Source organism: Micrasema longulum, unplaced genomic scaffold (genome assembly GCF_059751315.1).
Source record: "Micrasema longulum isolate JH-2025_06_02 unplaced genomic scaffold, ASM5975131v1 h1tg001765l, whole genome shotgun sequence".
In the NCBI taxonomy this organism is placed as follows: Eukaryota; Metazoa; Arthropoda; class Insecta; order Trichoptera; family Brachycentridae; genus Micrasema; species Micrasema longulum.
The window spans coordinates 155,553-181,348 of NW_028278940.1; the positions used below are offsets into that span (position 1 = coordinate 155,553).

The window sequence follows — 25,796 nt, forward strand, 5'->3', positions numbered from 1 at the left end:
TTTTAAGCAGTAGGTACCTTCACGGAAAAACTGGCAGAAAATACCTACCTAAAATTAATACCAAATAAATTGTGGTTATTTTTTTTATTTTTTAAAATAATTTGAGCTCACAACAAAATCCGCTGACAATGCATATAAAGATTTTTACAATGTCCAACTTGGAAGTTCAACATTCCAAGTAGTGAATTATTAATAATCAAAGTTACACCATAGTGTATTATTAAATGCTTATAAAATTAAAAATCATAATTAAACTTTAATGAGATTCTAAAGTGTACGCAGTTCTAAAAGATTATAAAATTAACTACTTTCTGCACTACGTTCGAGGTTGGGATATTTTTTACTTTTGTTTACAATTTTTTCTCTTTTTCTTTATATTTCCCAAAATTGAAGCAGTTGTTTTTGTTTTGCAAAAACTTACTATACCGTATTTCCTTTAAAAAAAAATTCTCTTTGTTATGTAGAAAAAAACTTTACGGTGCTATTCTAAACCACTCTCACGGCCGTAGAACAGTTTTATCTCGTGTTTTATGCACGTAAATACGCGAGATAAAAGTGTTTTCTATGGCCACTAGAGCGTTTGAAATATCACCCTTGGGGTGCTATTCTGAACCACTCTCGCAGCACGAGAAAAGAATAAATTTTTCTCGTGTATTTTGAATGTAAATACACGAGATAATACGGCCGCTAGAGCGTTTGGAATACAGGACTGACAGCCCTGACATAGAAATAATAACATACGTTGTTAAGTTCTTGCTTGCGATTTAAAGTCAATTTTTTTAGTGTGGCAATACTGGTAACATTTATTTGACAGATCGAAATCACAGATTAAAGGTACATCGAAATATAACCTCAAATTAAAATTAAAAAATAATAAATACTCTAAATATGTTTCGTTTTGTTCTAAAAAGTAGAAAAATATAAAAACGAGTTATTGTTTTGGTTTAAAAAGAAAATTCAGGGGAACGGAGCTTAAAGTATAATGGAGGGTAGTGAAACTAAAAGTGAATCCAATAGGGACTTAAAAATCAAAAATAATTCAAAAAAAGCTGCAAAAAGAAGATATACAATTCGGAGACTTAAGAAAGAATTTTCTAAAAAGCCAGAAATTTTGCATTTTTTTCTTTACATAAAAAAATGCTTGCTTAAGAAGAAGAAGTCGTTGAAAAAGCTCAAGGAAAAATTTGCAAAATATGTGAGTTTGATTATTAAACAAATATAAGTACAGTATAACTTATTGACTTTTTCTTTAATTGTAATAATAACTGTACATATGGTATTTAGGGCTCTATATTGGTACACCTATCAATGGCAGTGTATCATTTTTTAAATGCCGGTATATTGTCCTTTCAATTATCGATGATAGGCGATTCCATCATGATAAAATCTTTATCTATAAAACTACCTTAACACAGCTGTATTTCAAAATTTCCTTGTTCTGGGATTTTAAGCGTAAGATTAAGAAAGAATTTTCTTTCTTTCATGTAATAAATTATCAAGTTACACTGCGATTGGTGTACCGATGCAGTGCTTTATACACCACTCAATGTGGATAATCGTTTGAAGAATGTCCCATTAAAAAATAATGAAGAACTTATTACTTAACTTTCCGTCTCCAAACAGATAAAGCATACAGTTCTGTATGTGAAATATAACCTTTCATAAATATTGATTTTGGCTTGATGGCAGCTAAAAATCCCGAAAATGCCGATCTAATGGTTAGACCGTTTGCCTAGGATGCGTGAGGTCCTGGGTTCTATTCCCGGCAAGGTTGACTTAAATATTAATTTTAATGCTACTCGGCCTCAAAGTTATCGTCACATATTCAAATCGACTAGGTGTAATTAAAATGTGGCATTAAATAATCCGTTTAACAGAATATGTACCTTATGCAGCAATGGAAATTTTGAATTTGATCTATTTATTGATCATATTTGTAGAATTAGAAGTTCAACAATGTTTTGAGTATGTTCAAATGTTTGCAGACAGGCTGAATTTCCTCCCTTGAGAGTATTTTCATTTTTTATTTATTGTATTATATAATTTTTTGTTTTTTTACAATATACATAAGAGGTAAAACAGACTGTTCAAAAAATAAATAATAATTACATAGCAATGAAATACATATAAACAGTAAAAATAGTAAACAAAAAATCCCACAACGGCATGGCCTATTCGTGGGTACAAAAAAAATGTGTATGAATTTATTGCTCCTATAATAAATAGACAGGTATAATAAATTTAGCAATGTTTTGAGTGTAAGGAATAGAAGAGCATGTATAAGGAACAGCATGAATGTGAGGGAACCCAGGCCCAGGGAAGGGATGAATATCAGGATAGGAGTGAGTGGCGTTCACTCCTCTCTACCTACCCCGCAAGGAAGTCATGGGGCGTGAGGCGTGATGGTATAGATAGATATTTTAATTACACCATTGTGACGTAATCACATAGCTATTATAAGGTAATCACGGTTGGTATTATTATTCTGGTAAGAAGCCCTGTAAATCCCTTGATAACCCATATCTGTTTCCAAAGCTTCTCTGTAGAGATATCAATAATGTTGTTATTAGACCAGAATGGGTATAATCCAGTAATTAATTTGTCTCCAAGTATTAATTTGTACACATTCAAATAATAAGAGATTACCTCCCATTGTAAATGTCAAAATGTTAAATGATACTTGTAACAAATAAACCATTCAAAATAGTGATCAAATTCATTAAAAACATTTGAATAAAATAAGTAAATATTAATATTTCAGACTTGTTGCTTTATGGAATAGAACAAAAATACATTTTTCACTCAACATTCTAATTTCCACTCAGAAACATGTCAAAATGTTTCTGTGTGGAATATATAAGTTTGAACGAAAGAAAAATTCCACAAAGAAATATAGTCTTTATAAAGAGAATATAGCCTTTATTTTTTTTTTCCAAGTGGGATTGGAAGAATATCGGATTTTAGACTTGAATAAATGTCTAACTCGAATATGACAATTTCGGACTTGTTTCCGTGTGGAACTGAGACAGCAATATGATTATGATGATATAATTCACCACTGTAATTGGGCCTCCTGGCCTGTTGTGGTGCAAAAAAAATAAATTGTTCTGTATTTACTTTATGTACCTCTCTATAAATTGACTGGCTCATGAAGTGTAAGGTGGATCTTCTTTCCTGTATGTATATTAGAAATGATTGCTGATGCACTGCAAATTGAAGTATCGATGCAGTGCCCTACGGATAAAGGAATGATTACTTCTTAAACTTTTTCAGAAAATTTTAAAATCTGCTCCAAAGACTGATGTGGCTTGTCAAACAGAAGATTGTATGTTTGATACACCCGAAAAAAATGTTTCCGGTGATTGGAGGAAACCCCCAGATGATTTGTGGACTGCGGATGTCGGTGGTTCGAAGACCAGCCTCGCTGATCAGGTCAAAGCTGCGGCTGAAAGTGCCTTACAGCAGACTGGAATGGTTTACGAAGCAACTTCTGGAATGTACTATGATTACAACACTGGGTATTACTATAATGCTGTAAGTCAACACAATTGGGTACAAAACTCTTAAGCTTATTCCCGAAGTAGTGGAGTGATATGGCTGAACTTAGAGATTCCAAAAATAGGTCTCGTTGCAGCATTTAATACAGACTGTAGGCGAGTCATTTTGTTCATTGGTAGACCTGCATAGATACCATTTCTCTAGACGTTACAAACACATTTATTAATTAACGGGCAGCATAAACGTTGAAAATGTAATTATAAATCCAGTCTTTGAAAATCCGACTTTTTCTACTTTATAAATTTTTTTGCAAAACCAAGGTATTTTTTTCTAACGGTATTTACAATAAGAGAGAAGAAAATAATGTTTAATTAAAAAATAACTACATTGTGGGCCCAATACTATGACTGGGTAATTCTTATAACAAAATCACCATTTTTAACTAACCACTAAAAACACATCTTTGTATCTGACTTGCCTATTTGTAGCATTCATGGACGAAAAAATGCTGATTTCAATTCACCTAGTTATAGCATTGATATTAGAAATTGTTCTTCACTATTATTAACTTATTTTATGTCTCTTAACTTTTTCAGGAACTTGGCCTTTATTATCACGGAACAACCCAATGTTATTATTACTATGACAAAGAACAAACTCAGTTTGTTTTTCATTCCCGCCCTGACACCTCCGGTCAACTTCAAAATATTGAATCCAGTGTTGCTTCATCTTCAGACACCAAGGGGAAACATAAAAAGGTTTCTATTTATCAGTTACCAGTAAATCTCATTGTAAAGTTTGGTTAGAAAGACACTAAAACTATGAATAAGTCATGTTTCTTATACAGGCCATGTTTGTATTCTGGTCTTATGGCAATATTTTTCCTATGGCATGTGTACTGATAATTCATAAGTGAATTTATGTACATATTTTTTCATTTATGATACTTACTGAATATGTCATTCACTTAAATCTAAAATTTAAATAAAACTAAAAACATTAATTGGGTTGTGGTCCCGTGGTATTGTCATGGACTAACAGATCAGAGATCAGAAATACAACAATTTTACAACCATTATGACTTTGAAAATGGCTCTATTATTTAAATATTCATGTAATCATAAACACATCAATTATTTTTTTCAACCCTTTTCTTGCTGTGCTAATAAAATCAGTGTGTTCCGGTGCTGTGTAGTCAATACACATACAAAAATTAGTGATTTAAAATCTGAAAAACGGAACATTCATAGCCAATTGTATCAATCAACCATATTTGAAGATGAAAGTGATAATATTTCAAATTTATAGTTTGAGGAACATTCTTGGTCTGCCTTGGGATAACACGTAAAAGATATTTACAGTCAAACAAAAATACTTTCTTTTAAAGTAATACCTATGCATGATATCACAAACACCATTTTAAACATTTTGAATTCCTCAGCTCATACGAATTTAAAGCAAATTTTTAATAGCGATATCCATAGCCACAATACGCGCAGCTCGAAAAACCTGCATATACCGAAACTTCATGCTACCAAGTTTGGTAAAAAGTCCTTGGAGAATATCTCTCGAACGCTGTATAATAAACTACCGACCAAAATTAAAGAAAATGATATGCGTAAATTGCAAAGCGTGGCTCTCAAGGACTTCTACCTAAACCTTTTCTTGGAAGATCTGAGTGAAAATTATTTCTGAAAGCTTAATCTTCTTCTTCTTGGTTAAGATCGATTAATTTGGTATCAGCTAAAAGCTAACTCCTGAGACTTTGAGTTTCAGTTGTTCTTCCCTCTCCTTGGTGGTCTTCCGGGCAGACGGCAAACGGCCGGGATTTCGTGGGCAATGGTATAGGGGATTTTGGAGCTGTCCATTAATGGAATTATTGACGTAATCTCTCCATAATCTATTTACTATGCACTGGGTATCGTAATTTCGTCTAACTTCTTGACTCTGGATTCTGCCTCTTTTGGGTTTCTCTGCGATTGCCTTTAGTACTTTCATCTCTGACGTTCGGAGCAGTTATTTCGTTTTTCTATTTAGATTTTCTATGTAGTTTTTCTACTTGGTTTTTTGTATTTTTTTTCTCTCTCTATCTATCCTCCCCTTTGTTGTATACACCATGATTTGGTCTGACACACGTTTTGTACATCCGGATTATGTTTCCAATAATCATGTGTTCATTGTACTATACGACACTTCTTAGGCATCCAGATTTTACTAACTGAGATGGATATGTTTTCATCATCACTATGGCAGCATCATCTGCATGACATGTGATGTTAATGACCTTATCTCCCTTAGTAGATTCACTACTATTTTTTATTCTTAAAAGCGTTTTTTTAAATATATTTATTCTGCTTGTGTAAGATATATATTGTTGTGCTATATTTAGTTATAAAGGTGCTAAACTTGCTTTGTTTCTTTGTTGTTCTCAATATGTGTTATTTTCTAATTTTTAATATTATTTATGTCCCGAATTGAGTTGTAACTCCTAGGAATGTAATTCAACGTATTATACTTGTAAAATGCTTGTGTTATATGATTTATAAATAAAAATTTAAAAAATATATATAAATATATAATCTCTGAAAACATGAAAAAACCATTTGCTAACGCTCTCAGTGGGGCAAAACGAACCACCCTTATTAGCCCTCTTAGTTGGACCCTGTACATTGTAATAAAACAATAAATGTTTTTCATAGAATAGAATCCTCTCTTAAAGTACACCGCCAACACATGTTTCAATAATTTGTCCCACTCTGTTCCATTGAAATATTGCGTATTGTATATCTTTCAACTTATTTTTTAAATGTACCTACACTTAAGATAATATTTAGTTTTATGTAAATTATTCTCACCAGTCTTAAGATGCCCATTAGAGGGTGAAAGCGCTAATTGGTCAAACAAATAAGTGGAAGTGTACCAAGTAAGAACAAATTAATAACTTGTATGTAAATATAAGTTATTACACCATTACAATGAAATCCCATCAAGAATTGTCAATAAATAATTTAAATCACTTTATGTATAGTCTGTTTTGTCTAAATAAGCTAAAAGATGTTTTTTCCAAAAATAATAATTCCTTCAATTGTTGTATTTTTTGCTTCTAGGTTGGAACCCGTGGTGAGGATATGTTAGAAAGCTTGTCCGCAAGCCTAGCTTCCATATCCCTGAGTCGCCACCACGCTTTAGGTATGTCATAACCCAAAATCCTCAGTCTTGACAATCCCACCAACATGTTTTACTGTTCCCTTCCAGGACAAGCTGAAGGGTGAAAGCAAAAAAAGAAAAGCCAAAGACTCTTCTAATCCAGAAAATGATACAAATCTATCAGAGAGCCCTAAAAAACTCAAACAAGAAAACAAATATGTAGAAGTAGACAAAGATCACGTCGAAAAAAGAGATATAGTTGATGATGTAATTCAATGCGATGAAGTCGATCCAAAACCATTGCCTGTTGAAACTAATCCAAATAGTGAAAATAAACATACTGATAAGGGTCCTGAAGATGCTTCTGAAGCTACTGATGAAAAACTGGATTTGGAGGAAGGGGAATGTTCACTGTCTGAAACAGATAGTGATGAGGATAATTCTGGCTCAGTTGATAGTGATTCATCAGAATCTGATGGTAATATAAGATTTTTAATAGATTGAGTTTTTCTACTAATGTTTTTCGGTGGAACTGCATATTAATTATAATAATGAAAATACTGTATTTTGTTTTATTCTAATTTTATTTATAATTTTTATCACAGACCAGGCTTCGTCATGACCGACATAATCAGACTAGTGGAAACTAAACAAATGTTTATGTTATACGTATACAAATGATAATTATATAAAACTAAATAATTATACAAAATCATGATTGAAATAGTTAAATCAACCACTTAATTGGGCGGCTGGGCTGTTCATTAAACACCGGCATTCAATTGGATGGTTTACGTATTAGTAACCCATCCAATTGTTAAGTTAGTTAGGTTTGGTTCTTCTTAAAAATCTTTTTTTTTATTATTAAACACCTAACCTAACCTAGCCGTTTCCAAAGTGCCAGCTTTCAACCAGCCAACACTTTGAGCGTTGAGCTATCTTAATTCATTAAACGAACAGCCTATGTATTCAATTGAATGCCGGGATTTAATGAACAGTCTAGACGCCCAATTGAGTGGCTGATTGAACTATTTTGCGACATCATATATTACACAAGAATTTGTTTGGTTTCCCACCAATCTGACAATGTCGATTAAGATGAAACCCAGTCTCTGGTGAAAATTATAAATAAAAGTGGAATAAAACTAAGTACAGTATATTTTTACCATGATAAAATTTTTTGTTTGTTGATGAAGTCATGTCGTTTTCAGTTTTTACATTATTCGAATAATTCATCCTTCGAAACGTACCCTGATATTTTATATTGTTAGTAACTTATGTTATTATTCTTCTCCTAATTTTACAAGCTTCTCGGCAAAACATTTCTACATTGATTAGATTTAAGTATATGAATTTTTTTGTTCTGTTAACATTCATGAAGTATACGTACATATAATAATATATATTGCAGTGGCGAACGGTGATTTTATTTACAGGGAAGCTATAAAAAATCTCTTCTCTATGAAATCAATTTAAATGACGTAACTTCCTGATATATTATATTATGTAGCTATATTATCCATTGATTTAACGTATAACTAATATAAAAGTTTATAAAAAATAACACAATGAATTCAGTCAGTATTAGGTAATCTCATGACGATTGAAATGTCAACTGGCGGATTTGTTCTAGAAATGAATAATGCTAAAAATGGCCGCGTCAAGCGCCATATGTGTTGCGAGAAAAGTATCATCTCAAAGAAAAATAGTCCTTAAGAAATAATGTTTGAAATACGGTTTTCCAAATTGAGAATCTTCAAATAATTTGTGTTATCTGCAAGTTTACTCTTGTATAAAAATCCCGCTACTGGGTATAAGATGTTCAAAATAGAGTCCACTTATATTTGTATGAAGAAATAAGCTGGAGTAATCGGCTCGTTCCTTGGCTCATTGCTGGCCCTGGGCGCGCTTTATTAATTTTTTTTTGGAGAAAAATACAAATGGTGGCAATGGTTTATAAGAAAAAGTAGTTGTTTGTATGTTTTTATATAAATAAAGTTACTGTCAAACATTATTATGGATAGTCAAATATAATGGTAAGCTGCGTATAATCGCTACTATACACCGTTCGCCCCTGATATATTGTCACTGCACTAAATTAACTTACTGCAAAATAAAAAATTCATGGGAGCAAACATTACCTGTTTACCATGCGCGGTCCGTTCATATATTGGATGGAACCAATGTTCCCCAAAAAATTGACCTCTTAACAATCAGTACCTATATTTTTTTATTTAATAAAATCAGCTATACGAGTAAGTCAACTAATTCTTGAAATAACTACAAGAAATATTTTATTTTTGGTCTGTTGTTTTAATCTAAACCATCTGAGAATGTTCATTCATCAATAACGTCCAAAAATTTGCGACAACTCCACACACAACCTTTCGACTGAGCAGTTATGCGCGAACAGGTATAAAATACACCGCGCTTTTTCTGATTCTGGATTATGGAACTACGCAAGTGCTTTAGTTCCTTTGGGGCGGGACGTCAGTACAGGATTTTACAAGTCCGCGCATGCGCAAATAGAGATCTTGAATATTTTTGGAACTAATCCTAACAAACACATCCAGGTTCATTTTCTATGTATTGTGACGATTTTATAACAAATTAAGCACTTAAATCGGTGGACACGACGGCATTATAATATTAAATTATGAAAAATTATGGCATAAAATTGATTTATAGTTTATTTTAAAGCACCTAATTTGAATTTCTGTGTTAGTAGTAGGCATAAATTTTACCTATGTATAAATGTACCTAGTACCAAATGACTGCTTCCCTAATCGAACACTTCACCGCACGCTCCTGCTGTGTACAGATTCTTGTTTAGTTTAAGAATTTTAAATGCCTTCCAGATCTTCATTTGAAAAACATTTGTTTTATTAACTTACTGCGCAACTTTATCAATTGGCGGGCTACTGAATTGCTACTTAGCAATATCCTATCAACAATTATATTTGTTAATTTTTGAGTCCTTGATTTATTTACAGAAAGTGTCGCAGTAGATTATCCTCCTTGTATACGGATTATAATACAAGAAACAACAAATTCAAAACTAAAAGTGGGATCCCTATTTCTGCTGACTAAAGATGGCGGGACTTTGGGAAGAGAAGGCGCTCAACATTCCGTCATTATTCCCGAAGAAAATGTATCCAGGGTAAACATACAACATAAAAGTAACACACTAACTGAAGTAGTCAAATCTAAAGTTTTGGACTAATCATACTTATATCCATTCTAAATAGCTCGCTAATTTAAACAGTATAATATCCTTAAATGACCTAAGTATTTTGTAATATTAGCACTAATTGGATATAATTAATATTTTGTATAAAAAATTGGAATTTCGGTGCTTTTATTTTCTATCATTTTACTGTGAGGTTTCTTCGTAATTGAATTTTTAAACTCAGATTTGATGTTTTAAAAAATTGTTTTCGAAATTAATATGCCATACCAAGCAAACAAACAAACCATAACCCGTAGGGCTAAGCAGAAAGGCTAGAATGTTACATCACTTTGTCTTTGCATACATGCCTCGCTTCCTCTACATTCATACATCGTCTCATGCAGCCACGTCAATTATTCTGACTTTTAACATGCCCATCTTCAAGTATTTATTGGATTTAGTCATGCCATGTCTTTGTACATCCATCAATGTTTGCAACATATGTATATATTTTTAATCATTGTTTCGCTGTTCATTTGCTCAACATGTCCAAACCAACGCGGCGCCCCTTTAATTTTTTCGATAATGGTTGTCTCAGTTTTGTATACTTCACGGATCTAGACATTTGTGCACATATCAGATATTGTTTTACCACACATTGCACACACAACATTCAACCTATTTTTTATCCTTGTTTCTTCAATTCCATACATCGGCGTCGGTACAAGGACTTGCCTCCCGCGTCAAGCATTTGTTTGCCAAAATTGATTTCAGTCCACCGTTCACCCTGTTCCTGACACTCATCGTACTTTCAATATGCCATACCCTTGCTCCACCATAGTTACTATGTTTACATAGTGCTTTAGCACCCTTGACAATTAGAACAAATAATGGCGTAATAAAAATCATACATTATTATTATTCATCACGTCAGCCTCGTGGTGTAATGGTCAGCGCGTTTGCCTGCCATGCAAGAGTTCTCGGGTTCGATTCCCGACATTGTTAATACGAAATATTTATTTAAGTTAATAAAAAATAGCACAATGAATTTAGTCCTTATTAGGTTCAGTCAGTATTAGGTAATCTCATGACAATTGAAATGTCAACTGACCGATTTGTTCTAGAAATGAATAATGCTAAAAATGACCGCGTCAAGCCCCACATGTGTTGCGAGAAAAGTATCATCTCAAAGAAAAATCTTACCTTAATGTAACAAAAATGATCAAGATACGCCGCGATTAGTGTTCCGATGCAGTGCCCTATGCAGCATTAGGTGCGGAAAGGGAATGTTGGTGATGATGATGATTATTATTAATTTCTGTAAAAATAGACAAATGTATGAAAGAAAAAAAAATTTAAAGCATTAGTGGTCAAACATTTTACTAAATCTTTTTTAATATTTGTATATAACCACTTACTGACTTTTCTATGTCTACCGGTTTTAAGACGTACCTGTCTCCTCGTTAGGACACTTTGATTATCATACAACCTTTCAATATAGCCCGTTATGCGATGTTCCATTAATGGTTAATGATTTCTTATTTTGCTGGTAATGACTTAGTATTTAGAGGTTTAGGGATCATTTAGGTGTTCATGGTATATTTATTATTTATTTTTTAATCTGGAAGTAGGGCACACATAATAATAAATTTGTAATTATTCTTTATATTATATTATAAAATACATCATTTGCTGCCTTAGAACGGGCAACTATCCCTAGTTAGGCAGTTTAAATGAACCACTAGCAAAAAAAAAATATGTTTGCATACTTTTATTACTCAATAAGTTTAATTTCATAAATATATTTAAATTTGTTTGCAACAGAGAAGGCAAACATTTTTGAGAAGGTAATTTGGAAGTCCTGTCATTGGCTGGTTTAAGTGGCCACTTAACACATTGTGTAGCATTCACCATTCTGCATATGTTAAAACATCCAAATTTATTTAACTCTTCCATCTGTTTACGTTTGTGAGTGAGATTCATCCGGGTGAACCATTTCATCTACTAGGCAACGCTTTCAAATTATTTTTCAATTTTTATACTTCTTATACCAGTTAGTTTAATCAACAATGTTTTGAGTATGTCCAAATGTTTGTAGACAGGCTGGATTATAATTAAAAATTGGTTGTGGTCCTGTAGTATTATTGTGGACTTTCGGACCAAAGGTAAGATTTTAAAACCTCACTCTACCACAACTCGATTTCCATTTTTCCAGTACAAGTTATTTATGACTTTTAGGAAACAGTCTGAAAGTTCAAATATTTGAGTAAATAATAAGAACTACAATTACTCCGGTTGGTGCCGACGTGGGATTCCCCGGTTCGGCAGACACCAGACAACAGTAGGCGCTGTGATTCTAATAACAGACACACTTTTACACGTTGTTTTATTCTATTACCGTGTACACGAGTAGCCTATTATGTGTAAAATTATTTCTGAGTTAGTTTCGTTTTGTTTTTTGGTTTTTAAGAAAAACAAAAAGGTATGATTATATTTTTTATTTTAGTATTATTAAAATTAAAAGAATATTCAAATATTTGTAGTTTATGCTATGATTCTGCAAGAAAGGAAGCAACAATCAAAGCAAATGAAATTGGATTCTTTTTTAAAAAAAGTGTGAGAATTCAATTTAATACCGACGAACTGGTGAGTTAGTATTTATTATAAAAAAATATTAAATATATCAAGAGATCATTATTTATTTTGTAAACGAATATAAACTGTATTTATTAAACATTTGTATTATTAAAATCTTGAATATATATGGTATATGTATTTTCCATTATATTTGTCTTAATTTTACACCGAAATCCAGCCAATATGTATACAAATATTTGGACTTACTCAAAACTTTGTTCATAAATATATTTATTGTTGTGGTTCAAGTTCTTGACTATCTTATCCCACCCCGATGAGACTGTCAATAAATTAGTACATCTGAAAAGTAAAGGATTAAATAATAATTAGTAAAGTTTAAAAGCAAATTCACTGCTATTTTAAAAACACACCATGTGTATGTTTTGATCGCTTGCGGTTTATTTGCTAATTTTGCATTAGTTTCTGTCTTGGTAAATATATTTGTTCAGTTGGATCGCTCTGATATCAGCTGATTTTGTCTGGTAAACACCAGTTGCCCCTTGTGGGCTGTGTTATGAGCTAGTCTCGTATGCCTTTAATATTATCAACCGCATTTTCTGTGTTCAGCACCTTCATTTAGTGAGTGTCGTGGTAAGACACTAAACGCTATTTAAATGTGTCAATTGCTTACAATATCGTCGGCCTAACTTGTAAAACTCGTATGTCCCAAACTTACTTTTGTTCAAGGGAGAGTAAAATCAGTTTTTACCTCGGTAGCGAATTGTAACGAAGTTTTTTTCGCTAATTAAAAAAATAAATATTGCAAATACACAAGTTTTACACACATATATATTATGTGCCGTCGCCTCGCGGTGTAATGGTTAGCACGTTTGCCTACCACGCAAGAGGTCTCGGGTTTGATTCCCGACATGGTTGATATAAAATATTTATTTAAAAGGGTGTTTTCACACTACAATATTTCATATTCCGCTCTCGCTTCTGTAGAAAACACTTTTACCTCGTATATTTACATAAAAAATAGGCGAGATAAAGGTGTTGACTATGGGCACGAGAGCGTTTGGAATATTACGATGCGTAAGGCTGATCATCTTACTTTCATGGCATAAAAAAGATCAAGATACGCTGCGATTGGTGTGCCAATGCAGTGCCCTATGCACCATTAGGTGCGGAAAGGGAATGATGATGATAATTTGGCGGCCTCCGTGGTGTAGTGGTCAAGACGCTTGACTCACGCACGGAAGGTTCCGGGTTCGATTCCCGGTCAGAACACAAAAATTAAAAGTGTGATTTTTCTCAAGCCTGGGTGCTCTGTGATGTAATTCACCACTGTAATTAGGCCTCCTGGCCTGTTGTGGTGTAAAAAAAAAAAAATGTTAAATGTTAAAAAATAATGATATATTATTTGAAGTCCTAACAGAAAATACCTAAGTATAGTTTTTGACCATTTGTGAATATGTGACGGTATGAATTAATGCATTTCAGTAAAAAATATAAAAAAAATATTTTAAGATAAGTTTAACAAGATAAGTAGGTTATGACTTGTCATTGGCTGGTAAAATTTTCCACTTTACACGCAATGTAACATTTACCATTCTGCTTGTATTTGAAGATCCATATGTCTTAAATCCTCCCGTCCGTTGATTTTTTGGGCCGCTTCTCTGAAAAGGTACCTGTTTGCGCTACATTTATTGACACGCTGATCGGTTTACCAACGCCTGCCCTACACACCATCTGGTGCAGATAAGGGTGTTATGATCTCTGTTAAAATATCTTTTAATGAAGATAAATTGTCCAAATTTCAAATATTGATTGATTTTTTTCCAATTCATGTTACAGCTTAATTTTTAGATGTATTTTTGTAATTATATTTCTTTGTAAATAATATGTGTATGGAAAAATAAACAAATAAAAAAATAATAATTAAAATCAGTATTATTTTTTGCATTAATCATGTAAAAAATAAAATGGAAATATATTTTAATATAATAATTTAAATAAACTTGTGGTCGGTACACATTGATAATTTTTTTTTTTTTTTTAAATCTTTCAAGTATTTTGTTTGAAATTTTTTTATGAATGTTTTTGTTTGAAATTGTACTAATAAATTGCTTTTGAGGCATTTCAAAATTGCATGTTTAGTCACTCCCAATGATCATGCTAATTCTTCTTGACTTTGACATGAGTCTTCATCAAGTAATGCCTTCAATTCGGTATCTTCGAAAATCTTCTCTCTTCTACCAAAAATCACGGTTCTTGAAGCCCTGAAACTACTCACGACACGTTATTTCACTAAGAGCGGCCTCACCATAAGGATTTTAGAGCATCCGATGAGCCTCAGTCACATATTTTTTCATATTGAAGCAGAAAATTTAAATCTGCCGCAAATGACGTGAATTTGGAGACACAAATCGACTAATGTTTCTATGAGGTTATGTTGACAAATGTCCAAGTTTATTGCATGACTTAACCATATATTATAATCTATTTATTTCGACCACTACTTACCTCTAAAGCCATCTACAGGAAAATGACGGAAGCAAAGTTGTACACCTAATATATATTTTTTACTGACACTTAAGCCTCTTTTTTGTGTGGAAATGATTGGGAATATCATAGTACTAATGGCAACTGTGATATGTTTTAGCACCACCTAACCTTCTCGTATAATGAGAAGAAAAGTGCATACAACGTTGTGGACATGGGATCGCGTAATGGAACTCTCCTGAATGGGAAACGAATGTCTGCTGCCCAACAAGAAAGTGAACCAATGGAGGTAATTTTCCATTAATAATTCTCTGTCTAACTTTTTTTTTTCTAAGTCACATAAAGGAAGAGAAGGAATGTGAACGGAGTTCCTGTAGCTCAATCACAAATAACCATCGACATGCTTAAAAATATGCTAAGCATGTTTTTGCGACCACAATGAACAATAATCAACATGCTTAAGTTATCGCAGTCATAAATCAACACGTGTGTAATCTCTAAGTCAACGCTCGTGCCGGTTTGTTTTTTGTTTTCCTCGTAAATAAATACAGTTCACTGGCGAAAAATCGGTGTTTACTATAAAAAATAATACAATAACTTGCATTTGCAAATAGCAAGGAGTACCTAATACAAAAAAGTGAAAATCAAATTACAATTACTATGGCGACTGCTTTTTTTGACATTTTGCTCGCTAACCGCCGGCTAAATGCAATAAATAGCATGATAAATAATAAATAAACTTACCAGTTTTTAAATATTTTCCATATTTACACTGGGAAAATTCAAATATGTGATTGCGCAGCAGGATTATACGCCGCGACACGTAAATATTTTGTAATTTTTTACTAGGTGTTCACGGATGTTCCATTGTGATCGCGAATACGATAAACAACCATGGTGAGAAATTGTTATCACGTTGCTTATTAGCACGTCAATAGTTATTTGTGATTGAGGTACTGTTACTATTCTCCACTATCATAAACGTAGGTGTATGCGCTGAGGTATAATTCAATAGAGATGATGCTTCATAGAATGATAGTTTATAATGATGTTTTGAAAAATTAGCATTTTCGCGTCAACATTGCCGTGCCAAACGCATAGTAGAGTAAAAAAAAAACAATTGTCTATGCCAGCTTACTGTTTTAATTTTCATGGCTTTTTGTTCTTGCTTTCTTGACCCCTTTCATAAAGATCATAGCGTCATAATAATAGAACAACGATGCATGTGATTTTCTTAAACTTTACATGAGAGCAGTTGAAAAAAAAATTGACACTTTATCTCACAACTGCGTAAGTACAAACGTATATCCTTTGATACTTGGGTTAGTTATGTATATTATATTCTTTTCAAATCTGGAATATAAAGCCTTTATAAAACCTTTTCAAGATCAAATATAAAAGAAAGTCAGTGTCACATTTTTCCCACATCCCTCGTTGTTCTATTATCACGATGATATAACCGAGGAATCTTAATTTAAAACTTGTATTTACATATTTTTTTAAAGTAAAAGACTATGATTCTTGTCAATCTTGCTTTTAATCCTGTATTATGTTTTAGAAAACTAATACAATCAGAACCTGAAGATTCTACTAATACTATGTAAAAAATAAAAAAAAGTCTGCCATGACACTTTTTAAAGCGATTTATTCATAGAACAAACTATGGTTTTCATTCCCCTATGCCCAGAATTCTCAGGTCTGCCAACAAACATACCAGTCTTGATTTCTTTGACAACAAGTTGTCTTCTTTCTTACGATAACTGAATCAAATTAAATTATAAACACCTCTCTCCCGCTTCCACTCCCACCAAGTCTACTATATACCATTATGTCTTTCTACTCTTTTTAATGATAATTTTCTATGTATACAAATGCCCATTGGGGGTATATATAAATAAATAAATGAAAATTCCATTAAAATTCTGGCTTAGTCGTTCATTTATCTTTTGATTAAAAAAAGCCGCCATGACACTTTTTAACTTTCTATGTTTAAAATTATTATCTCGTATGAGAATGTCGGCCTCGAGGTGTAATGGTCAGCGCGTTTGCCTACCATGCAAGAAGTCTCAGGTTCGATTCCTGACATGGTTGATTCGAAATATTTATTTAAAAAAGTGTTTTTAGATAAGAATATTTCATAGTCCCTGGACTGGCACCTGAAGCGTAAGACTGATCATCTTACCTTAATGTAACAAAAATTCACAAGATACGCTGAAATTGGTACCAATGCAGTGCCCTATGTACCATTAGGTGCGGAAAGGAAATGATAATGATGATGATGAATACAGTTTCGTGTACGAAATAAAAAATTAATCCTGTACAATTTGAATGATTTTAAAAATGAAGTGGTCACCATAATAACATTTACAAATAAATAAATTATATTTTGCAAGACCTGCTTAAATCTATTTACGATTTTTCTATGCTAATATTGGTATGATATAAAATTCGATTATTCATTTTAGGTAATTTCTGATTAGAACCAAAAATTATACATTGAAGCAGAAAGTGCTTTAATTTAATCTATTATATTTTATAAATCATCGGGCATTTTTGATATTTACTCTCTTCTCATATGTAATTAGAACAAAGCTTTTACTGAATTGTCAATTTGCAAGAGGTCGTGAAACTGCATATGCGTTTTGTGTAGTGTCTGAATTTTTTGTAGGTTGTTCACAGCAGTATCATCCAACTGGGGAGTACCAAGCTATTGTGCCACATTCACAATGGTAACACCACTTGCGGCCATTGTGAGCCCGGTCTTTTGATACAAGGTGATAAAAAATATCTTTGTTCTATGTTGTTTTCAGTATCCGCAGGACAACCAGAATTCTTCATTGAGCAAATAAAAAAAACCTGGTTGTTAGTAAAAAAATATTAAGGCCTTTCCTTATCAAAACATATCCAGCCCTTGTTCTTTTTTTCCAAGAATCTATTGTAATAAGTATTTAGTTAAATGATATAATTATATATACTCTTTTTTAACTTTCTCTACTCAAGAGTCTATTGTTACGGGATTATACTCTTGTGATGTTGAACTCTAGCTGTCTCTCCGATGCTTTGAGGGCCTCCTTGGTGGAAGCTGTCTATCTAGTATTCCTTGTAGAGCTTTGTATGGAATTCTCGCAGAATTAATTATCTATACATGTTGGTACCAATATCGTCGACGCTGTCGTCCCCATCTGACAAGTTCTCATTTCTGTTGTCCTTTGCATACTTTTTGTCTTGACAGTGTCCGCCCTCGCTTCAATGCCATATGTAAGGATATCTTGCTATCTGTTCTCAGGTCTTTATTCCTCCATATGACATCTCTCAGGTAGCCCGGCACAGCTACAGCTTCATCTACCTGAGTAGCTCACTGCCAAGATAATTAAACTGGGTTATTTGTTCAATTGGCTCGTCACGTACTGAGATTCTGCACTCTAGCTGCATAAAGAGTATTATCATATCAAAGGTTATACCTTTCAAGCTGGGTTACACTCTTAATAAGGAAGTGGTAGAACCCTTATGCTGACGATGCTACAATCATAGCTGAAAACAAAAATGGCTTACAGAGAATGTTCACAACAAGAATCCTGTTCAAAGCAAAACATGATTATCTCTGTAGCAAAAACAAAGTGTACGATATTCTCCAAAGACCCACTAGAGTGCAGAATCTCAGGAATAAATTCCCTTTTATGTAAATAAATAGGCCCAAATTTTTGATGACAAACACTGTCTTTTATCCAAAGAGCTTCTTCATAAATAATATAAATAGATTTCTCTATAGCGTCATTTTTGTTTTTATTTAATTACACTCTGTTGAAATATCAGTCGATCTAAATAGTTTTTAATTTTATTTCAGACCCTCCAGTGGCGGCCCCTCCGTCGAAAGATTACCGTCCGACCAACACGAAAAAGCAGCACAAGACAGAACTGCGTAGACTCAAGATCAAATACAAGATCAATCCCTTCCGAACCGACGCAGAGAACTACGAGGAGTTACTTCCTGAGGGGTACGAGGACAAGGCCAAGAGTCGCCGGGAGAAGGTCGGGTCTCTGCACCACGGAGCCAAGACTGAACAGGCCAGCCTCGATGAGTAAGTCAATAATGATTTTTATTTTATTTCAGAATCCAACCTTGCACCGTCCAACTCTTGATCGGATTGATCTAAAACGCTTTGACCGGTATACACTTGCGAACAATTGAAGAGATATAAAAATGGGGCAATATTTCATCGCGTCAAAACCGTCATATTTTTTTTCCTTCACAAAATATAATTAAATAATTTGTTAATTACTGTTTGTTCTGCTACTAGCTCTAATATTCATCTGTTATTTGTACATTGCTGCAAAAACAGACCTATATTATAAAGTGTAGTGTTGAATCTAATCAACATTGGTCTAAGTACAAAATTTTCTCTTTTTTGCTAAAATTAGATATATATATTATTAACTCAAAGACGGATGTTCAAATTTAACAAACAAGTTTAATGAATTCTGGAATAATTCTTTAGGACCATAGCCTCTACCAATAAAGGCTTCAAGATGTTGCAGAAGATGGGGTGGTCAGCAGGAGAAGGACTAGGAAAGGATGCAGCGGGGAAAGCAGAACCAGTGAGTTTATTTTTTATTTATATATATTTTTGAAATCTATTCATTCTGATTATCTATTGGAAAAACTGTTTCGAACACATTTAAAAGTGTATAAAATTTAAAAAGCAAATATTTTATTAAAAAAATTATATGCTTTTGCAATAAAACTAATTGAATAGAAATATTTCAAATTAATTAAAAAAAATATGTTCTTAAGAAATTTTTATGTAAAATTGTAATGTTATTTAAATTTTATATTAGTTTTTAAGATTCTGTGAACTTATTTCATATAACATAGATAAATAAATAAATTCATCAATTACTCCCATGTAGCGGCTCGCAAATAAATACAGTGATAATTTCGATTTATTTTATACCACGCTGCTGATGATCAAGACCTTTGTCCTAGAAAGAAATAAAATATAATTATGAATTTTATGTAAAAGCCTCGGGGACATTTATGAATAAAAATCATTTCATCGATAAATACAACCCAATTTATTGAATAAGTAGATAATTAGTTATATTGTTATGTCAATTATTTCACAATTTCTAAGTATGTACCTACATAAATATCAATACTGACAGTCAGTGTTGTAGCTATGGCAAGAGGTTACGTAACCAAGGAAATATGTATATCTCGTTCTCACACAAATATTTGCACGTGTTCCGTGAAGGTAACTCAATATTTGCTAAATCTGATATGCATCTAGTAATGGGATAACGTGTCTTTTTTGTTATGTGTCAGTGCTATTGCTTTTTTAAAATATATTTTTTAAACCTGCCAAAATATAAGTTTATAATGGATTACTCTGGGGTAAGTTGTTCAAATTTATTTGTGGAATTTGTCTAATTGAGATTTTCTAAATAATCTGTTATTCAGAAAATTTCCAAATAATACTTTAAGAAAAGTGCTTGTAAAAAAGTTTATTAAAGATTAAGTATAGATATTTAATATTTTCCCCGACTTTCTTGCAAGCAATTTGATTATACAACATGTTTGTTTTAAATTCCCTTAACTCACCCCTCACGCCTGAAGAATCATCTTTTTTATCTTCCTTAATCTCTCCGCTTTTCCGTTCCATTTATTATCTTTTTCCTATTGAAAACTAGTATGTATCTACCATAGAATTAAGAATAGTCCAGAAGGAACATAGAATCATATTTGAATACATCGGACTGTGTCCAATAATTCCCCCACTCCGCCTTACTTTTGCCGCTCGCATTCGTAAAGTCGCCGGGTAATGTTGCTTGATGGGAAAAAAAAAATCATAACACAAATGTTAGGTAAAAAAAAAAGCAATCTGTTAATTTCTCTAATATTTTATTGTTCACGTGGAAATATTGATTGACACAACAGAGTAGATAAGTAAAGGGTCATCTAATAAGAGTAATTGAATTTATGAACTTTGAACTTAAAATATAAAACATATTTTATTTTACATAAAACGGATATTTTTATATCATGTTAAATAATATTTGATGTTTTAAAGATAATGTCGTTCAAATGTCCCCCACTGCGTTCTTTAATCCGAGGTCTAATTTTCATTAGTTCTTGCATTAGATGATCAAAGTAGGGTAAAAAAAAATACTACCCTGGCAACATTAACGAAATTTCCATTTTGTTTCTTCGACAATCTGACAGATGGAAAAATAATTTAATTTTTAAGTAATGCATTTGCTACGTAAACATTCGTTTGCTAATTACACATGAAATGTGATACCATTCTGGTTCTTTAAGATCCTAGCAGTATTTCTACACTTTAAAAAGACACAACACGGCATAGTTGAATTCAAATCAGGAGTTGCGTACTGAGCGACGTCTACAAAGAAACGAATGGGTTAAAACGTAAACCTACTCATTTATGAGTAGTTTAGTCGCCTTCTGTTTGATGTGCGTATGCGGTTTCTGGACTATTCTTAATTCTATGGTATCTACATATATTCATTTATTAATGTACACATCATCGAATTAGAATAGTCCAGAAACCGCATACGCGCATCAAACTAAATCCGACTAAACTACTCACAAATAAGTAGTTTTACGTTTTGGCCATTAGGTACTCTGTAGACGGCGCTTAGTATGCAACTGCCGATTTAAATTCAACTATGCCGTGTTGTGTCGTTTGCAAGTGTCAAAATACTGCTGGGATTAAAAGGGAATACGGTAGGATCACATTGCATGTGTAAGAAGCAAATTCACAAGTAATGTAAGTAATGTATCGGGTTGTGCTCCCGTGGCTAGTGTCTCGGACTCACGGATCGAAGGTCCGTGGTTCGAATCTCACTCTACCCCAACTTAGTTCCCATTTTCTAATAGTTAGTTATTTACAACTCGTTGAAAATGGCTCTCAAAATGAAATATTTGCGTAAATTATAAGAACGCAAATATTTCTTTTTTACTAAAAAAAAAATATATAGTATTTAAAAATTCGATTATTTTACCATCTGTCAGATTGTTAAATAAAATTACGTGGACATTTTATTAGTATTGCCGGGCAGTCGAATTTTTTACCCGGCTTTCTATTAATAAGCCTTTGTGTAATATTAAAAGGTATTAATTGATTTAATTACTAAATTATATTTTTTTCTACGTTTGCCTAATAAAAGTAGCTGTTTTTTTAATAGCTCAGTCAGCAAAATATTTTTTTTTGCAAAATATTACAAAACATAACACAAAATTATCTTATATTTGTGTATATTGTTCACGGTCTGGCAACATTACGCGGCCACTTCACGCATGCGCGCAGGTAGAATGTCGGGTAGAGGGGGGACTTTTGGGCACAGTACGATGTATACAAACTTGGTTCTACGCGCCTTCTGATATATTATAATTCTATGGTACAAATATTGCTAATTCTATTTTTGTACCATTTTGTTCTATTTTTTTCGTATACGTTTTCAAACTAAAACGAAATTCATAAAGTATTTTGTTCTACTGGTCGGTTAGAAGAAATTACCATTTGGAAATAAGCCCGCCAATGCGCAAATATGAATGCACAAAAAAAATACTGTGAGAGATTACAAAGATAGTAATTGTAAAAATGGATTTGATACATATTCTTATATTCATTTAATTAACCGGTTAAGTCCTATAAGCGCGTTAACACGCTCTCCGTTTCCGTTTTCGGAGGACCGGCCATACAAAAATAGCGTGTAAAGACGCGCGCCTTTGGACGCACTTAACGCTTCGAAGCCAAGTTTTCTGAACAGTTTTAGATTTCGTACACTCGGAGACATCTGTTAGAATCCTGGTAAAACACTGGGATACGAGGATTATTAAAATTATCGACACAATAGCGATTCCAATGAGAGCTTTATTTGAATAACACGCGTCAATAATGCAGGGTTGACATTGCATTTTGGGAGTCCTCTTTAGTATTGCATATTATTTTTTGTCAAACTTAGTTTGTTGCAAAATCTGATGCTTTTATTTTAGTATTTCGTGGGAGTTTTCTTGTTTATTTTTTTTGTGGCATAAATCTATTATTTGTGGATAGAAGAAAATGCGTTTTTTATCATTTCTCAATTCACAAGCACGATTATCTCGATTTTATAGTAAAATGAGTGAATTCGTGTTTGATTATTTTATGTTTTTTAAAATTGATTATCGGCACCTAAATACGATTTAGTGAGTGTGGTGGGAAAACGAATTCCCACGCGGATGCGGGGCGAGAAACAGCAGAGGGCGAAGCCCTGGGGCTTCTACGATATTATTGAGCGAAGGGGACTGTATTTAATTTTAATGAAAATAAGTGAATATGGCGATATGCAGGGTCAATAGGTCACAACCCCAACAAATTAAATGGATTAGGAATGGATGCCACTAACCTTATCTTCGTTCTCGATGGAATTGCTGTGGTACGACTGGTCACTTGCGAGCGGCACCAACACTAGAACAGGCCCCCGAATTGGTGCTCATCACTGGTGGTTGGTGGAAACAAAGTTTATGATGCGCCACACGTTTAACGAAATAAACGCGCGATTTGCGATACGCGGTCTTAATGTGCGGGTGATCAAAGGATACTAGAAGAAAAAAATCTACTCTACAAGATATTGTGTTTGCTTTTACGCTACATGTATTATTTTATTTGACTACAAGCCTTTAAAATGTAATGTCAAGTATACGAAAGTGAGCATTTTCGACCCTCTTTCGCATTCAATCGAGGGAATAAAGGAAAATACATTGTTTACTTATTTGTTGTAAAATAATGAAGGGGAATTATCGGGGTCGGTATTAAATAAGAACGCCTTTCTCGAAAACCGCCGTGAAAGTTTAATTATAAAACGTTTAACTGAAGTATGGATGTTAATTTATTTATTTGACGGACTTATGCAGTCCATTCTAACGATGGTAAATACAATTTCTTATAATAAATACAGGCACTAATAAAATAAAATACAACTAAATAAATTTAAAGCTAGGACAAAAAAATTAAAAATTTCTACCTCAAGACAAGATCCGGTCTATCTTAGTGAATTTTAAAACTATAAAGACTTACACCAAAAAAGTCCAGATCTTGTCTCTAGTTTACAATACGACACAATCGGGACATAGGTGCATGCGAGTAATAGTTTGTGCTGTGTTGATCGAGGAACAGCACATTATTATTTCGCAACCGGCGGATCGGAAGATTGAATGCCACCTGTTATGTTGACATAAGTTGTGTCCGTTTTTTTCCAAATGAAGAGACGAAAACTAATTTCTACAAATTAGTCTATTTCATATTTTCCTCGATCGAACGGGAACACAAATAAGTGTCAAAAATGCTCATTTTCGTCTACTTGACACTCCGTTTTGAAGGCTCGTAATCAAATAAAATAATATATGTAACGTAAGGGCAAACGCAATATCTTGTAGAGCAGAAAATTTTCTTTGTAACGACGTATAACCTTTGTCGTTTTGTTTTACTGTTGGTGCCCATTAACACCAATATTGAAAAAAAAAAAATATTTAGATCTGTTTTTTTTTGTTAATCCCAGTCATATTTTCTGATTTGTGATTCTCACATGCACTCGCGCAGGTCATCGCCAGTGGGGATGCGCGCGCATAAATACAAATTACGTCACGATCCGCAAATGACAGCTGTCAGTTGGCATTATCGATTATCCACCGCGCATGCGCAGTGCAATCTGCAACGATTTCCGCCGCGTGCGTGCCAAATGACACGAGTACCGATGATGTATGATTACAGACCAGGCTCCGAGGAACTCTACCGACATTAAAATGGAAAAAAATTACTAACTGAAGTTTTTGCATTACAGTAAACCTTTAAATAGCACGGTAATAGCTACTGTGCCAGTAATGGATTAATTCGCATTAGCATAGTTAATTATAATGAAATGCGAATAGCATTGGTAAATGCATTTTTTTTTCAAAATTTACCACAACGCACTTGGTACACAAATCGCAGCGTATTAAGATCATTTTTTTGTTACATGCAAGTAAGATGAACGCTCAGGTACCAGTCCAGGGACTATTTTTTTATTATTTTCTTTGCATTCAAAATTTAATATATTTGTAAATATAGATTTATATAAAACAGAATTTATGATTATGTAATATTCTCATGGATATTTGTGTGTGTATATGTATGTTTTTATTTATTTTTTATTTTATTTTTCTTTCTGTTGACGCCCATGGGGCTTTTACATTATACATACTATATAATAAGAAAAAGTTACACACTAAACATATGTAGTTAACATTTTTTCAAGTATAAAAATTAAATAAAAATATTATTAAGATTTAATAATAAAGTTACATAGTTAACATAATACACTATTAAGACATAATACATACATTATATTATGTTTATAATATAAGGCATATCAGGATTCAAATAAAACATAATTATAATTTTTTTTTTAAAAATTTTGTTCATATGTATGTATGTGTATATATGTGTAAATATGTATGTATATATGTATGTATATATGTATGTATGAATATGTATGTGTGCATGTACAGGTATATATATATATATATGCATAATGATATGATATAGATATAGACTTAGATATAGATATGGATATGTTAAGAAGTAATGTTTTTAATAAAATGCTTTGTGCCTATTAAATATGTACACACTTCTGTTTTAAATTTTGGTACTCCGGTTTTGTATTTATTTTTTATCTTATAATTGCGATATCATTTACTTATTTTTTGCTTTTTTTTACATTTTTCTAAATATTTTTTTAAAAACATAAATTAAATGTAATTTTTTTCGCTCCTTATATTTAAGTTAGAAGTAATTATTATTATACAACTATGTAGTGTTATCATATGATTTAATGTAAAGGATCTTTACCGACAATCCATATT

General features: G+C 32.7%; 1 protein-coding gene across 1 annotated transcript; it reads left to right on the top strand.

The window, feature by feature from the left end:
• The first annotated feature begins 795 nt into the window (after window positions 1-795).
• LOC148274065 (angiogenic factor with G patch and FHA domains 1) lies at window positions 796-19,897 on the top strand. The gene is made up of 10 exons (XM_088237681.1): window positions 796-1,195; window positions 3,274-3,534; window positions 4,095-4,256; window positions 6,754-7,123; window positions 9,639-9,805; window positions 15,057-15,185; window positions 17,565-17,670; window positions 18,741-18,975; window positions 19,393-19,492; window positions 19,805-19,897. The coding sequence occupies exons 1-10, from the start codon at window positions 983-985 to the stop codon at window positions 19,895-19,897; spliced, it is 1,836 nt and encodes a 611-aa protein (XP_088093807.1). The 5' UTR covers window positions 796-982.
• Window positions 19,898-25,796: the final 5,899 nt, after the last annotated feature.

Excerpts from the sequence above, each read along its gene's own strand:
- LOC148274065 (XM_088237681.1), top strand. The coding sequence starts at position 983 with ATGGAGGGTAGTGAAACTAAAAGTGAATCCAATAGGGACTTAAAAATC. Across the intron at positions 1,196-3,273 it reads AGGAAAAATTTGCAAAATAT|AAAATTTTAAAATCTGCTCC; the intron begins GTGAGTTTGATT and ends AAACTTTTTCAG. Across the intron at positions 18,976-19,392 it reads GAACAGGCCAGCCTCGATGA|GACCATAGCCTCTACCAATA; the intron begins GTAAGTCAATAA and ends ATAATTCTTTAG.